The following is a 15,201-nucleotide window of genomic DNA, read 5'->3' on the forward strand; positions in this document are numbered from 1 at the left end:
GGCACCAGGACAGTTACCTCCATGTTTCACATGTATGGTCAGTTCTCACAGCAGCAAGGTCGCTCGCAATGACAGTTCAGTGGGCGGTGGCACTTGAGATTGCACTGATTGGTCAGCTGCCGTGGTTAGGCTGATAACTATTCAGCAGCGGTTCTCAAAGCCTTTTCTGGATCAGGGCATGCTCTGGAAATGCATGGAGCCCACCCACCTGGACTATTAACACTGCAAAGGAGTGAGATGGGTGGACCACATGCATTTTTGTGTTCCGGCTTGGATCAATTGGAACTAATAGTGCATTATACGTGTACAATAACTCAAACTGTAATCAAATTCAAAATTCAGAATGGAAAATTAGGTGACTTAGAATGACATTTAACCCCCCCAGCACCCCAAAAAAGCCAAATATCATCTTCTGCATATTTTCATCATTATCTTTATTTGTTTTATTATATATACTTTGTGTCTTTACATAAAGAGACATGTTCCTTTTACACATATAGATTATATGGTTAATTTGTATCTGTATATATGTACACTTTAAATAAATCTTACATCAACACCAAGAAAATAAAAAAACGTTTACAGTGCAAGTGTGTATTAGTGGTCAACTCTCACGGCCGCATACCTTAGTAATCTACAATCAATGCCAAGCTCACATGCTAAACGTGTTGTTTTTGCATTTATTTTTTCACTCACCATTCATGCTCTCACACAAATACACCTTTGAACTTTGAAGAAAGACAGATAAAATGAGAAGAGAAAAAAAAGGAGGAAAAAAAATAATGAAGAAAAAAAAAAAACACCATCTTGTGAGATCTCTTCTCTGACGTTGAGGAATCGTAGAGCGCACGTTTTTGACACCAGACAAAGAAGTGAGGCTGACTCAGCAGTACATGCGGTGGTGATGTGAAATGGCAGTCCTGCAAGGCCTGAATGATGCCTCTGCGACAGTGTCGTGTGACGACGTACAAACATATGGTATTTTCAGCAGGGCGGGAAAAAAAATGCATCGACACAGCTTTCTTTCCCGTTGAAAATGTTATCTTTGTCCAAATGACATGTCGCACGTAGCCTACATGTAAACACAAGCAAATAACCTCCTACCAGGTGAAGCGCAGGAAGAGTGGAGAGTTGAAGCGAGGTGAGGTATGTCGAGGACAGAGAGCATGCGGGTGTGTTTTCGTGCCTGATTAATACTTGGTTGGGCGCCAAGTCGGGCACCGAAAATAGCAGATCTACGAGCTCAAAGCGTGTCGCGTCACACGACACATTGTGAGCTTGTAGACCTGCTATCTTTGGTGTGCATCCGCGGTGCACAAATAAGTATAGATCAGGCTTTACTGCGAATACCTGTACCTGGATTTTGTGCTGGTAGATTTCGCAATACACTCGACTAGTTTACAGTATACTGACAGCCATTCTTAAATTTTGTCCTTGAGTCTGATGTCCAATAATGAACAAGGCAGGGCAACTTATTAGTGTAGGGAAGATGAAGATGTTTTAAGGTCAACAAACATAGATCACAGCTTCTTTACACTAGAAAGCGTTCAGCTTAAGGCCAATTTATACTTTGTCACAGGACCATGTTGCTCGATGAAGTATAAGTTAGGCTTTGTGCAATGTTTAGGTTCCTTTCTCTGTGCATTTGAATGACAGAGAGTTTCTCGCAAATTGCCCATAAACTTTGGTACCTGTACCCAGCAGAAAAAAAAGGAAGGGAAGAAATTGTGGCACTGGAAAATGAAAAGCATGGTAAAGTTTTCTGTTTGCTGTTTGTGATGAGGCAATATGGTATTTAAAGCCCTCATTTTCATACTAGAAAGAAAAAAACACACTTGAAATGTACATAGAAGGCAAAATCAGAACACAAATGGGCATGTATACAATATGATGAATACTTAGGAAATGTTTCAATGTTTAAAAAAGAAGTCTGAGATGTTTTTTGATTCGCGCTCAATAAATACTATGGTACTAAGAGAATAGCATATCATCATATCCATTTCCTTCTATTTAAAAATAAATAAAGTGAATTAAAAAATAAATTTAAACAAAATACAATTTGTCTCAGTTTCCCAGGAGTGAGTCTCACCAAAGCAGGAATTTCATATTTACAAAGTAAAATCGAGATCGATTACTTCATAATTATTTCCTGAATGATGCATAAAAGTTAACATATACATAGGTATTAGTTGGTTTTAGCTCACCTGTACAGTCGATGGGTAACCAGCCCAAATCCCTTGCATGCATTTTTCCTCAAACATTCACATGATCTATTTACTATTATATTACAGACAATTCCTACTAAGCTGCTGTACAGAGGCTGTGCTGAGGTACTGTAAAGCATGGTGTTTCTGGCCATCTTGGAGCTCTAAGGAGAAGACGGGGGTACACAGTAGGAACGTTTGTGGGTCATTTTTAAAGGATTTAAAAAGTTTCTCCCACTTTTTTGCCGTGGGACGCGAGAGTGGGTACACACTTGACTAGACAGGAAGGACAGCAGGGACACACGCCATGGAGATGCAATTCTAGACGACGACGACACACAGTATATTGCTGTTAGTTTTTCGTGATGTCCACACGCTTTTTATAATGACCGTATCCGATTTTGCTCATGAAGTAACTTTCCAGTTTCCAATATAAAAAACACAGATTGCAAAATACTGGCAATATAATCTCTATTCCTAGGTAGAGTTAAGGAATGGTAACTGTGTGATGCCTTAATATACAGATTGCACACATGCAGACGAAAGCACCTTTGATTAGAAAATAAATTGCACAAGATTGATAGATATCATTGACCATACATGTTGACATTTCTACATAGAGACTGCGCACTCTTTTTGCATTAAGAAGTTACGAAATTTAACATGTTTGAAAAAGTATACATTTCGGTATGCAACTCTTTAAGTGTTGATTGGTATTTATCTCGAAATGCCGTTTTTCTACATGCATTCTATGCCTTGAAACTACTTACACTGGAGTCTGAATAGCCAGTGAGCTGACCAATATCCTAACGTGAACAAAGCACTACACATCGACTACTCTAAATCACCCATGACTCTTTCATACATCAAGTGTCAATTCTGTTCAGACATTGACTCCTCGGTTATGAAAGTCTTATCTGAATCTACGGTACTCATGCTCTTTTTCTTTTTCTTTTTTATCAGTGAAGGCTATTGAAGGCTTGCCTATATTTTGAGTGGCTAAAATTCACTAATGCTTTACAATTATAATTAAAAATGTCCTAACTTCCTGTATAGAGGTCATCATAATCAGTCAGTGCATGTGTGAGGGATGACAAGCTCTGTACAATCAGAACGTTTGTATTCAATGGCAAATGAAGATGTGAAGAAAAAGGCTTTCAACCCCGAAGGATGCACCTACAGTACAACAGATGCTACTTCTAGATAAGAATGAGTTATTCAATAATCTAAAAAAAAAAAAGGGGGGAAAAAGATACCTGGTAGGGGAAGAGGGACAGCTTGATTTAGTCTTTCAGACTGAGCGCATGATGGATTTGCAAATGAGTCAAACAAAGAAGTTCATCTGCCCAGGTGAGCTCCACATGCAAAAGCCCAGTGGTTCATCCCTCGTTGTTTCAGTCGCGTTGCACCGGCAGGAGAGTTTCTTTGCTCAATACCCTATATCCACACAGTTGTCCGTTAGAAGAGAAGTCACGTTCAGGATTCCTTACAACCCCCCCCTCCCCCCAGAACCCCCCCCCCCCCATCCACCTACTCCCAAAGTTTGGCAGCGGCCGGCCGCACCCTCGCGCGTTTCTAAAGCGATAGAGCTGACGTTCCTGCTCCTCTGTAGCTAAGCTCCACCCACTGCATATATTATTAAAGTGTTTAAGCACAGTGCATCTTTCAGCTTTTTCCAGTTTTTCACAGGAGGTCGTTTTCTCCTCAACCTAACAAGGCGTAGCGCGGAACACCAATGTTTCTTTGCCTCGTTGATGCACACCACGACCCCCCCTTCCCCTCAAAAGAAATTAAATAAATAAATAAAATTCAAGTACCCAGGCTTCCGCTGAAGCTGGCGTCAACTAGCCCCCCCCACCCCACCCCAAACCCGCCACCCACCCAGCTGGCTCAAAATAAAGCAATGTACATTCCAGTGAGAAGGACAGCACTCGCAGTTTTAGATTTATTTAAAAATAAAGGGAAACTTGGCTTTTTTGTGTGTGTTTTTTTTTTCTTTTTTCCGTTCATTCCTTCCCAAAGCCCAAGTCCTTCTCTTGATTCGTTCCCTTGGCTTTCTTTTAATCCAGAGGGGGGGCCGTGGTTCACAATGGTCGGGGGGTGGGTGGGGGTATCCAGGACAGAGTGAACGTTGAGGGTGTGGTGGGTTAGACAGGGAGGATGGTGGTGGTTGGTGATCGCTGTGTGGACAATGACGATCGGGTAGGGTAGGGGGGAGGAAGGTGTGTGTGTGTTTGGGGGTGGGGGCGGGGGGCGGGGGGGGTACGAGTATCAGTCCTCAGACAGATATGGGACAGGCGATGACCTTGTCCTCCAGCATGACGCTCACCACCAGGAAGACGAAGTACAGCAGGAACATGATGAAGCCCAGCAGCTTGCTCATGCGCCACTTGCAGGCGGCGATGGAGATGATGACGAAGATAAGCATGAGGAAGAGGAGAACGATGGCACAGAAGAGGCCGTTGGAGCTCACTTGCACCGGTTTGATGCCGTTGATGAAGGACCACAGGAGCCAGGGGAACGGCAGACTGTGAGAAAAAACAAACACAAAGTGCATGCAGTGAGTGTGAACCAAGGTACATGCATGTGTGCAGATACCGACGTCTGTCATACAGTAGGAGACTATTACATTTCATTCACGTTGTTCATAGACAATGACAATGACTTATGCATGGCACTTTAACACGTTTCCATCCAATAATCTTTAGCCATCTTAAATCTGGCAACACACATTTTTTAAATATAACACATTCACCGCCATTGACGGATAGCTCCGTCATTAAAAAAAAAAAATGGAAAAAGGTGCAGAACCCAAGATAACGTGATCCGAAGATTTACTGCTCCATTCACTTCCTGGTTAACTTATTACTTTAAAATCCTGTATCTCGGCTCCTGTGTTTTACTATGTATTTTGGGGCGAAACATGCTATTTTCAACTGGGTATAACAAGACAACGGGAGGTCACGATGAAATTTTTTTTTCTCACGGAAGCACAGTGATTTCCTCTGTGATTAGCAACCATCAGGGGATCGATCATACTGGAGATAAATATTCTGTGGTTCTTGAAGAATTTGTCAGAATGCTTAAAAATGCTGGCAGAAGCTACCTGCCACTATTAGAAAGCCCCTGGCAGTGAATGTGATAATATGCAGCTTTCGTTGTTCATGTGCATAACATGCGTGTGCCAACGTCTAATATAAAAAAAATAGTATTGTTGAATCTCAAGCAGTTTTGTCCAAATGAAGTATAGCAGTGATTCTAAATCGCTAAAAGTCATGTGACTGCAGGAAAAAGGAAGGAGGTAATGAAAACACCAAGGCTGTTTTCTCTCAAGCATAAACTAACCGGACCTCCAAACCGAGCCTTTCAAATCAATATGGCTCTGTACCGCGCTGGAAAGTACTTTAACTCAAGTACTGTACTACTTAAGTACAATTGAATCTTTGAAGAAGATTTGCTTTACTTTGAGTATTTCCGTTTTTCGATACGTAATACTTCTACTCCACTACATCTCAAGAGGCTCTCAGAATATCGTGTTTTTCACTAAACTGCAATTAATTGATAGCTTTAGTTACTACTGTAGTTATTTTGCAGATTTAGAATATCATTAAAAAGCATACGCTTTAGTCCTATTTTATAGGCCGATCTATATAAATAGCCGATCTATATGCTCATGTTGTGAGCTTGTAAATCAGCAATTTTTTTAAAAACGTTTTACAAATTGTCAAATATTTGAGTACTTTTGACTTTGGTACTGTTAAGTATGTTACTTTTACTCAAGTAAAATTGTGAACGCAGTAGAGAGTATTTTCATATCGTCTCTGTCGGGTGGAAACCTCATATGTCCAAAACTGTACATTTTTCAAGATTCAAATAAAAAAATATTAGCAAAAGTAGCAGATCTGCAAATGCGTTTCTTCGCATGTGGATCTGCTACTTTTGATGCTTTTGTGTGACGCTGTAGTATGATCAAGTCGGCCATTAATTTACGAAAAAAAAAACACAAAAAAGTTAAAAATATGGAGACGGTTTCTGCCCAACAGCAACTATATTCTGGTATTGGAAGAAGTACTGAGTACTTCTCCCACCATGCACTGCTCCCAGTGGTGGAAAGTAACTAAGTACATTCACTCAAGTACTGAACTTAAGTATTTAAGTATTTGTACTTTACTTACAATTTTCAGTACTTTTTACTTCTACTCCACAACATCTCAGAGGCAAATATTGTACTTTTACTCCACTACTATCATTTGAAAACTTTCGTTACAAGTTACTTTGCAGATATAAATATATTACATTATAAAACATACATTAACCACTGTATCCCTATTTTATGCCTAGGCTATTTGAAAATAGCCGATCTACAAGCTCATAACGCGTCGCAACGCGACGCGTTGTGAGCTTGTAGATCGGCTATTTTCAAACATTTTAGTACTTTTACTTTTGGTACTTTAAGTACATTTTGATACCAATACTTTTGTACTTTTACTCAAGTACATTTTTAATTGCAGACTTTTACTTGTAACAGAGGACTTCTACACTGCAGTATTGATACTTTTACTTAAGTAAAACATTTGAGTACTTTTTCCACCACTGACTGCACTCTTTTCCCTTGCAGTTCCCAGATTGGCTGTTTAGACACCGTACAGACAGTGTGTATACAGACACTTACCCAACGGTAATGTCAAAGATGTTGGAGCCCACTGAGCTGGAGACCGCCATGTCACCGAGTCCCTTGCGTGCCACAATGACACTGGTGATGAGGTCGGGGATGGAGGTGCCAGCTGCTAATATGGTCAGGCCCATAATCTCCTCCGTAATCCCAATAGTCTCTCCAACCTGCGGTGGGGAACAAAGAAAAGCGTGTGGATGTGAGTAGCGATTACTGGGGCACAGCACCAAGAGAGACAGAATATTGTCGCCGCCGATATTAACATTTTAAAGGAGAGAAAATAGCCGATCCACAAGCTCACAACGGTTCGCATCGCGAAGCGTTGTGAGCTTGCAGGCTATTTTCACTACTTTTGTGCTAAACTCTTGTATGATGAACTAGGGCATTAATTTATGAAATAAATGTTAAAAGTTGAAATATGGAGAAACGTTGCCCGACAGCAACGATACAGAGTACTTAGTGAAGTGGTGATCAGAGTACGTCTATAGCCTGCAGCATACTCCAAACAACCTCTAACTCTAAATGGTTTCCCAACCTTTTCTGCTTCGGGGGCCCACTTGAAAATCTCAAAAGCGTTCGTGGCCCACCCATCTGACATCACTTAAAACGGCAGCCAATATTTTCAGAGCATATTGTTTATTTGACTGATCAAACAATCGATTGTGTTCCGGATTGGATGAATGGAACTAATGTAGTATTCTTTAAGTTCCTATTATGATCGGTATCACGAAACATATTTTTTTTCCAGGGTTAAAAGAAAAAACACCATGAGATTCTTTTGTATACTATTTGTTTTATGTTTGCAATATCCTCACGGCCCAAACTGTTTTATACTCGCTGTGGCTCTGCTTTGAGTTCGGTGAACATCAGACCCCGCTCAATGCACACAGTGCTGGGCATGTCCATTACCTAATATAGGCATATTTGTGTGCCCGTCGTAGACACCACCGTGAGACATTTGCACTGCTGTGAAGTGTCTGTACGGTACAGTAGGTCTTTGCAGTGCTAATATACCATGGTATAGCATGTAAACGCAACCATGAGTACGTTGCTTTTACACAAAAGTATTACAATTAACCATTTTGACAAAAAAAAATTGGTTTATTTTGATACCTGTATTCTGGTTCTCTGCCAAGAAGAAATAGTGCAATTGTAGGTAAATTAATTTAAACAAGGCGCAATGATGTCCCACAAGTTGTAATAATGCTTTACTGTGATCATACAAGATCGTGCGATTTCTCTCCTCCAACCACAATACATGGTCGGAACTCAAAGTTGTAAAACACACAGTACATACCTGGTGAGCCCACCACACCATTAGGTAGGAGAAGGCTGCAATCCAGCAAATGGCTCCCACGAAACTGATAGGGAAGAACTTCTTTGCGCTCTGAGAAATGAGGAGGGAAAGAAGCAAACGTGATGAACTGAGGGGTCACATGAAGTCTCCAGGTGAATTTTCATACAAATGGAAGATGTCCTTTTGGCCAGGAGAACAGAATTGCGCGCATGCGCACGCACACTCGCACACGCACGCACACACACACATGCACACACATACGCACCATTTTCCTGACATCAGGCAGTGTGAGCCACAGGGGGAGAATGATAGGCATGATTAAGAGGTAGGTGAGGCGTTTGCGCCAGGTCTCTGGCCAGGACAGGCTCAGAGGCTGGTCCTCCTCCTCCTCATCCTCAGTCTGACGAGAGAGAGAGACAGAGAGAGAGAGCGAGAGAGAGAGAGAGAGAGAGAGAAACGGATTAGCTGAAGAGAAAACAATCTGGGTCGTCATTTTCTTGATTTTCAAATAAATGGTTCAAAACTTTGCATTTGATTCTGTATGGAAGTGGTTCTCAAACATTTTCACGTCAAGGACCCCCAAATTTAAATATATCTGGCCTCGGACCCCGATCTGAAAAAAAATTGTGCCAGAGACCCCCATAAGCATCGTGAGCTTGTAGATCGGCTATTTTTGAATAGTCAAAGTATAAAATAGGGTTAAAGTGGTTAAACCTATTTGTGATGCTAACTCGTTTCACGAGGGACCCCCCTAAAGGACCCCTGGGGGTCCCCGGGAACCCACTTTGAGAACCACTGCTGTAGGAGAACAGAACAGTTTCTGTTTGCTGCTTCTGTTTGTTTCACTTGACTGCTCCGGAAGAAAGTTCAGGCAAAACGGATCTATGGATTATTCACAATGAGTATGAAGCGGCATTCCATCGGGCGGAAAAAAGACAAACACAGCACGACACAGCCCTGACTGCCGACTGACCCTTTGTCCAAAAACAGTCAACTCCTTCATGTTGCTTTCTCATTTCATTTGGGGGTATAGCTCTCTATAGCAGTGCTTCTCAAACTTTTTCATGTCAAGGACCCCCAAATTGACACTTATTAGCCCGCGGACCCCCATTTCAAAAGATATGCCAGGGACCCCCATAAGAGAAGATTTTTTTTACAGCTCTAGCAGTGATTCTCAACCATTTTAATTTCAAGGACCCCCAGTTTGACATGCATTAGGGCTACAGACCCCCATTTAATGGCATTTCTATCACTTGGACCGCAATTTATATTATGTCAATTTAACTCTGAGAGTGTACAAATGGAACCAAATGGACCCTAACGGGTCCATTTGGTTCCATTTGTACACTCTCAGAGTTACAGACCCATAAGGGTCCATTTGGTGCCTAATCTATCATTTAGCTGGGGACCCCCTGGAACTCCCTCAAGGACCCCTGGTGGTCCCCGAACCCCACTTTGAGAACCAATGCTCTATAGAGCGTGCCAAAAATCCTGAAGGGGGCGTCAACAAGTGTCTTTTGGTAGCAGCGGACATCTTTGAACCAGGTTGACTTAACATTACCCAAAACAAACATGTCTGCGCTACTATGTCACGCCCCCCCCGTGGTGACGACGCGTTGGCACGCTCTATAGCGACTGTCCTGAAACGCCCGGGACACTTGTGATGCCGGGCACTTCGGGATTGAAGAAAAATAAAAACAGACAGCAAAGTGGACTGGCGAAGAGATTGATGCAAGACCTGGCAGCCAGCATGTCCTTTTGCTCGGGGATGACTTTGGGAAGGAGCTCTGTTTTAATGACTGATTTTCGGAGATTGCACCGAGCCCGGAGAGGTCTGCGACACAAAGACATCAGCAGCACAAACCTCTGGGTGGATTTATCGGGAATGGCTGGAATCTGAATGCCAATTCAAGCCAAACAAACACCTTTACTCTCTTCACTCTCTCTCTCTCCGACATTATGGACAAAATGTGTGTAGCAAGTAGGGCTGGGCAATTAAACCAGAAATATATCGAAATCGACCAGCAATAATCGACTTGATCCTGCTCATGTAGGTTAATCGGATAATTGAGGAGCAGGTTTTATAAATTATTTATCAAAGAATCTACATAAAAAAATCGAATAGATTTTCTATAATCGACTATATCGATTAGTCTGACTAACCACTTAACCCTGTATTATACTTCGTGAAAATAGCCAATATACAAGCCGAACATAGCCGATGACTTTCGATAGTCGATGAGCTTGTAGATCTGCTATTTTCGCCAAATGTCCAACAAGAATAGGAACGCTAGGGTTCACGTGGTTAAATATGGCCTCTGTCATCATCACCCAAAAATGTGAAATATAGATTTGTATTTGGCGCTGCTATTGCAGTCAAATCTGCTAATCATACACAACATGCATAACATACTGCACTGTGTAAACTTTGATGGGCACAAACAAAGCAAAACAAAACACAAGCCCTTCTGAGGGTAGAAAAGCTGTCAAAGGTCCCTTTGTATCCAATTATACAGGAGGACAGAGAGCCTTTGGGACTTAGAGCAGGTCCACACATGCAGTTCTGAATCTGAAGACAACGCTGTCCCAAAACCTGTCACCTAGCTGTCCTCCTCTGTCACGCCAAACAAACGAAAACAAAAATAGGGGTGAACTAAACACTAAAGTAGTACAATTTTGAGGTACATTTATTTTATCAATTTAGAGTGGACAATTATTTTTAACAATTATTTCTACAAATGTAGTCATAATGCCAATTAGTTCCTCCCACCGCTTACCAGGGGCAGGCATTAAAGACACGCATATAGACAGAGAGACAGACTATATATATTTTCACATGGTGGGCAATTTGCTTTTACATCATACTCTGGGTATCATGTAAGAGCAAAAGGCCGCCGTCTGGTCAGTGGTAGTAACTACATTGAGAAAGGCCTAATGAGAATATTATAAACCCAGACAATGATCTCATGGAATCCAGTGATCTTGTGAAAAACATGAAGTTCTTTTGTTTATTTTTAATAAGGTGAGTGGACAGTCCACTCCCTGTGTCGTTTGTCTTCTTTATTGGGACAGGCAGAAGGAAAGCTGAGAGGGAAACTGTGTATGGAGGTTCAGAAGGTTCAGGTTGAGGCTGGATTTGATCCAGGGATATTTGTGTTCCCAGAGGCGAGCATCTACTTTGTCTCTAGGAAGAGAGCCAAAGTGTTGACCTTATCAGATACATCAAACAGACAGGAGGCAGGCAGAGAGAGAGAGAGGGAGAGGACTTTCAAGATGGCCTCACTGAGGACAACATGAATTGCATGGTTTGTCCTTGAATGGAGACACTGCAGTTGGACTGCATCCTTCCTGGTAACCTTGGCAATCGGCTGCCGCAACACAAAAGGACTGGCATTGCCTATGCTCAGCACTCTGCATTGTGTCCCCTCTTCATATCCAGATGGCTGTATTGTTATCCATCAGTAGGTCTAAAACCCCAAATCTCAGGTTTTGTTGTAGCTATTTCCATGCCACCAAACCTCAAAGGTGTTGCAAACTGAGGTTTTCATAGATGTTCTAGTTGACGGTGTCAAGAATGTCAATTTTTTTGCTACTGTACTGTATATGACGTTTATTTAGACGACTGTCTCTGTGGCCCTTTCACAGCTGGTATTAAATATTCAGCCTCTATCCAGATGTTATGTAAACACGCATGGAACACTTTATGATTGGAATGTGATCTAATCAGTCACGTCACATCTGCCGGTGGATAACGTTACCGCGGCATAATTTAAAGGTGGACAGAAGGCAGTAAGAAGTGTGGCAAATCTTTGACCACCTGCCTCTCCTAAAGATCATTTCTCAAATGTGTGCACAATCCGTACAGTCTGTGTGTGTTCCTTGAGGGAGTTCCAGGGGGTCCCCAGCTAAATGATGGATATTTAGGAACCAAATGGACCCTTATGGGTCTGTAACTCAGAGAGTGTACAAATGGAACCAAAAGGACCCTAACGGGTCCATTTGGTTCCATTTGTACACTCTCAGAGTTAAATTAAAATTTAATTTACAATATAAATTGGGGTCCCAGAGATAAAAAATGTAAATCAACACCTCAGGTGAAACATCATTACTGTGACTGGCAATATATCCTGAATTTGGCTAGCTTAGTGGCAGCCTTTAATGTGGCTAATGTTAATCAATGGCCTTGATCATTAGCTACGTTGACCTGACAGACCCCCAAGAAAGGACCACAGCGTAATCTGGTCCCAACGGTCATCACTCCTTTTCCCTCGTCCACTGGGACACAGGTTGGGGGTGTAATTAGGAATCAGCGCTATGGCTCCTGTAGCTACAGTAGGTCAACAATCAGAGGTCCCTTCCCTCTCGCTCTCTTTCCCCCTCACCTGCCTGACAAGGTCCTTTTTTTTTTTTTACTGTGTGTGGCTCTATATGAGGCAGAGTCATCTAGAAAAGGGTCTGTCTGTGTGTCTGCCTGTGCATCTGTGTGTCAAGAGCTAATCTCGCAAACCGATGGACCATTTGGCGTCGAATTTCTTGTGCACAATGCCAGCCAGTATGCCACAGAAGCACCTCAACTAATGATGTGTTTGCACGTGTTTTATACTTTTTGACATATCTTAACTTTCATTTCATAATGGAATTAAACGTGGCTCTGGTCGGGCTGAAACCTTGCCCAAAGTTGAAGTCTTTTGTCATAGATATGTCATAGAGGACTGCTGATGTCACTGGCTGGCCACATGAAATCCGAGATCCACATTGGAGCCAAGTCCGAGACCCACATTGGAGCCACATCCATCCCATGTGGATAACGAGATCCACATGATTCGATTTTTAGAAAGATTTATCTCCCCATCTATGTTGCGATCAAGGCATAGTTTACAAACCGATACACATATCCCATCTATTTTAGAATTGTTAAATATCAGCAGCCTTAATTGATAGGATAGGATAGTAGGCTGACAGGATATGGGGAGGTGACATGCAGCAAAGGCCGTCGGGATCGGGACTCGAACCCGCGACACACTGTCAGGCTTCCTTAGAGCCAGGCGCCTGGACCTCTACACCAGCGGTCCAGGGCAATATCAGCAGCCGCTTTACCGTGATCTCTCATTCGCATTCTTCCTATAACTTTATTGAGCGATTTTAACACCGCTACCTCTTTTCTGGCTGGCACAGACGTGGCATCAGAAACTGGCACAGGAGCTAACGCGTAAACTTTTGTCACGCATGCCATTGTTCTGTCACTCATTTACTCATTGATGCGTTGATGTAACATTTGACGCTTGCGGGCTGAAGTGCCCCACGGAGCCGATGCTCCCTGTGCGGATTCTGTTCCCAAAATGTCAACACCTTGGGTTCCCTTCCTGTCCTGTGGTGCCTCAGTTGGTGCCACCATCAAGCTTTAAGGCATCGATTTTTTACCAGGCCCTACAGAGCTACAGAGGGGGGTCTGACATTTATTAAATTTGCTGTTCCCCTGAGTGGCTTGGCTGAAGTGATTTAACCCTTTAAGACCTGAGAAGATTCTAGAAATGTCTTCTAAATCCTAACAGTTTTTTGAAAAAAATCGAAAAAAAATATTTTCGAGATTTTTCAAAAATAGCAGATATACAAGCTCATAGCGCGGCACTCGGTGCCGCGCTATGAGCTTGTATATCTGCTATTTTTGAATAGCCAAAGACGTCTAAAGTGACACAGATGCGTTCCAGGTATCAATGGGTTAAAATGGTCCAAAAGAGCAGGATTCACAACATCGTGGCAGCTTTGCAGCTACCGACCTGAGCATTATCAGTAAGCTACTGCTAATAAACTTATGGCGGCTCTATTAGTCTCTCCACCAATATCAGGAGCAGTAAAACGGCACTATAAACCGATCTGTAAAGAGTGATTTATATTAGTTGCGCGCCAGTGTGCTGCTACGCATTGTGAGCTGGCAAATCGTGTGTTTCCGTTGTGTGACATGGCACACAACCAAGTACAAAGTTCATCATTCAATCTAAAAAAAAGTATTATCCAGTCTGTAAAAGAATTGCGTGTTTGAGGTATATTAAATATTATTCCTTAAACATCTGTTTTGTCTTTTTAAGTTCAAAATGTTCCTTTTTTTTCCCGACATTTGACACAGTAGGTGTCACATGGTGTGGCTATGTCTTCTTGGAACCAAACGACTAGAGATGGAACATATTTTCTCTTTCAGCTATACCCAAGCAATTGCTTTTTATTAGTATTGGCATGGTCTTGGGTTGACACATAAGCTCCATCTGGTTATGAATTCTGATTACAACTTGGCAGTGAGGAAAAAACTAAATGAAAACAAACATACTGAGATCTGATGGCCCATCAAGCCGTGACACCCACCGGGTTCTCTGAAAGCACCTTGGCTCTGACAACATCATGGATGGGGTTAGGGTGACTCATAAAGCCTGTTGGTTATTATTTACTTCATGCTTCACACCCTCTTAAAGGGAAACACGATTAGGCGGGCAGCTTTATGCTGTCATGAATATTCAAAGAAGTTAAATATAGGGCCATTTTATCTCATAAAAAGAAAGAAAGAAAATAGAAAATAAAGAATTTATTTATATTTAGAAGTTCAAGCAACACATCCTTTAAACCAAGAAAATTCAAAGACTGAAGAAGCAATACACATATGCTTGCTATATATACAACATTGGACTAAATTGAATCCTTTGAATTAATCTTGTTTATGGATATAAGATGTTCCTTTCTGTCAGCTCAAGTCCCAATGGTTTTAGCCATTAATACAAAAAAAAAGAAAAAAAAGAGGGAACCAGAAGATTATTCAATTTGACCTTTGCCATCTACCTATTCCCCAGTCTTGGTTACCAAGGCATCCAGGAGGAATTGAACAATTAACTCTGACGACGCACGGAGGCGTGAGCTGCTCTTCAGCCTATTCCTGCCTGACTCAGGAGGGTGCACTGTGGGACAGAATCCTAAAAATAGCAACGCATAGGACACCGTTTCTCAACATCAGGTGCGGGGACCGGCAGGGGCCCAAATGGACC

General features: G+C 42.1%; 1 protein-coding gene across 1 annotated transcript in view; it reads right to left on the bottom strand.

Annotated features, from left to right (window-relative positions):
• Positions 1–4,482: 4,482 nt before the first annotated feature.
• LOC308101640 (solute carrier family 24 member 2) overlaps positions 4,483–15,201 on the bottom strand; it is a gene marked incomplete at both ends in the record, with an annotated part of 59,963 nt that continues 49,244 nt past the window's right edge. Inside the window, 4 exons of the mRNA XM_080451067.1 lie at positions 4,483–4,732; positions 6,877–7,043; positions 8,174–8,263; positions 8,439–8,573. Coding sequence (XP_080307193.1) covers positions 4,483–4,732; positions 6,877–7,043; positions 8,174–8,263; positions 8,439–8,573 — 642 coding nt within the window. The remainder of the gene's footprint in view (positions 4,733–6,876; positions 7,044–8,173; positions 8,264–8,438; positions 8,574–15,201) is intronic.

Source organism: Gymnoscopelus braueri, assembly GCF_963280865.1.
Source record: "Gymnoscopelus braueri genome assembly, chromosome: 15".
Taxonomy (NCBI): Eukaryota; Metazoa; Chordata; class Actinopteri; order Myctophiformes; family Myctophidae; genus Gymnoscopelus; species Gymnoscopelus braueri.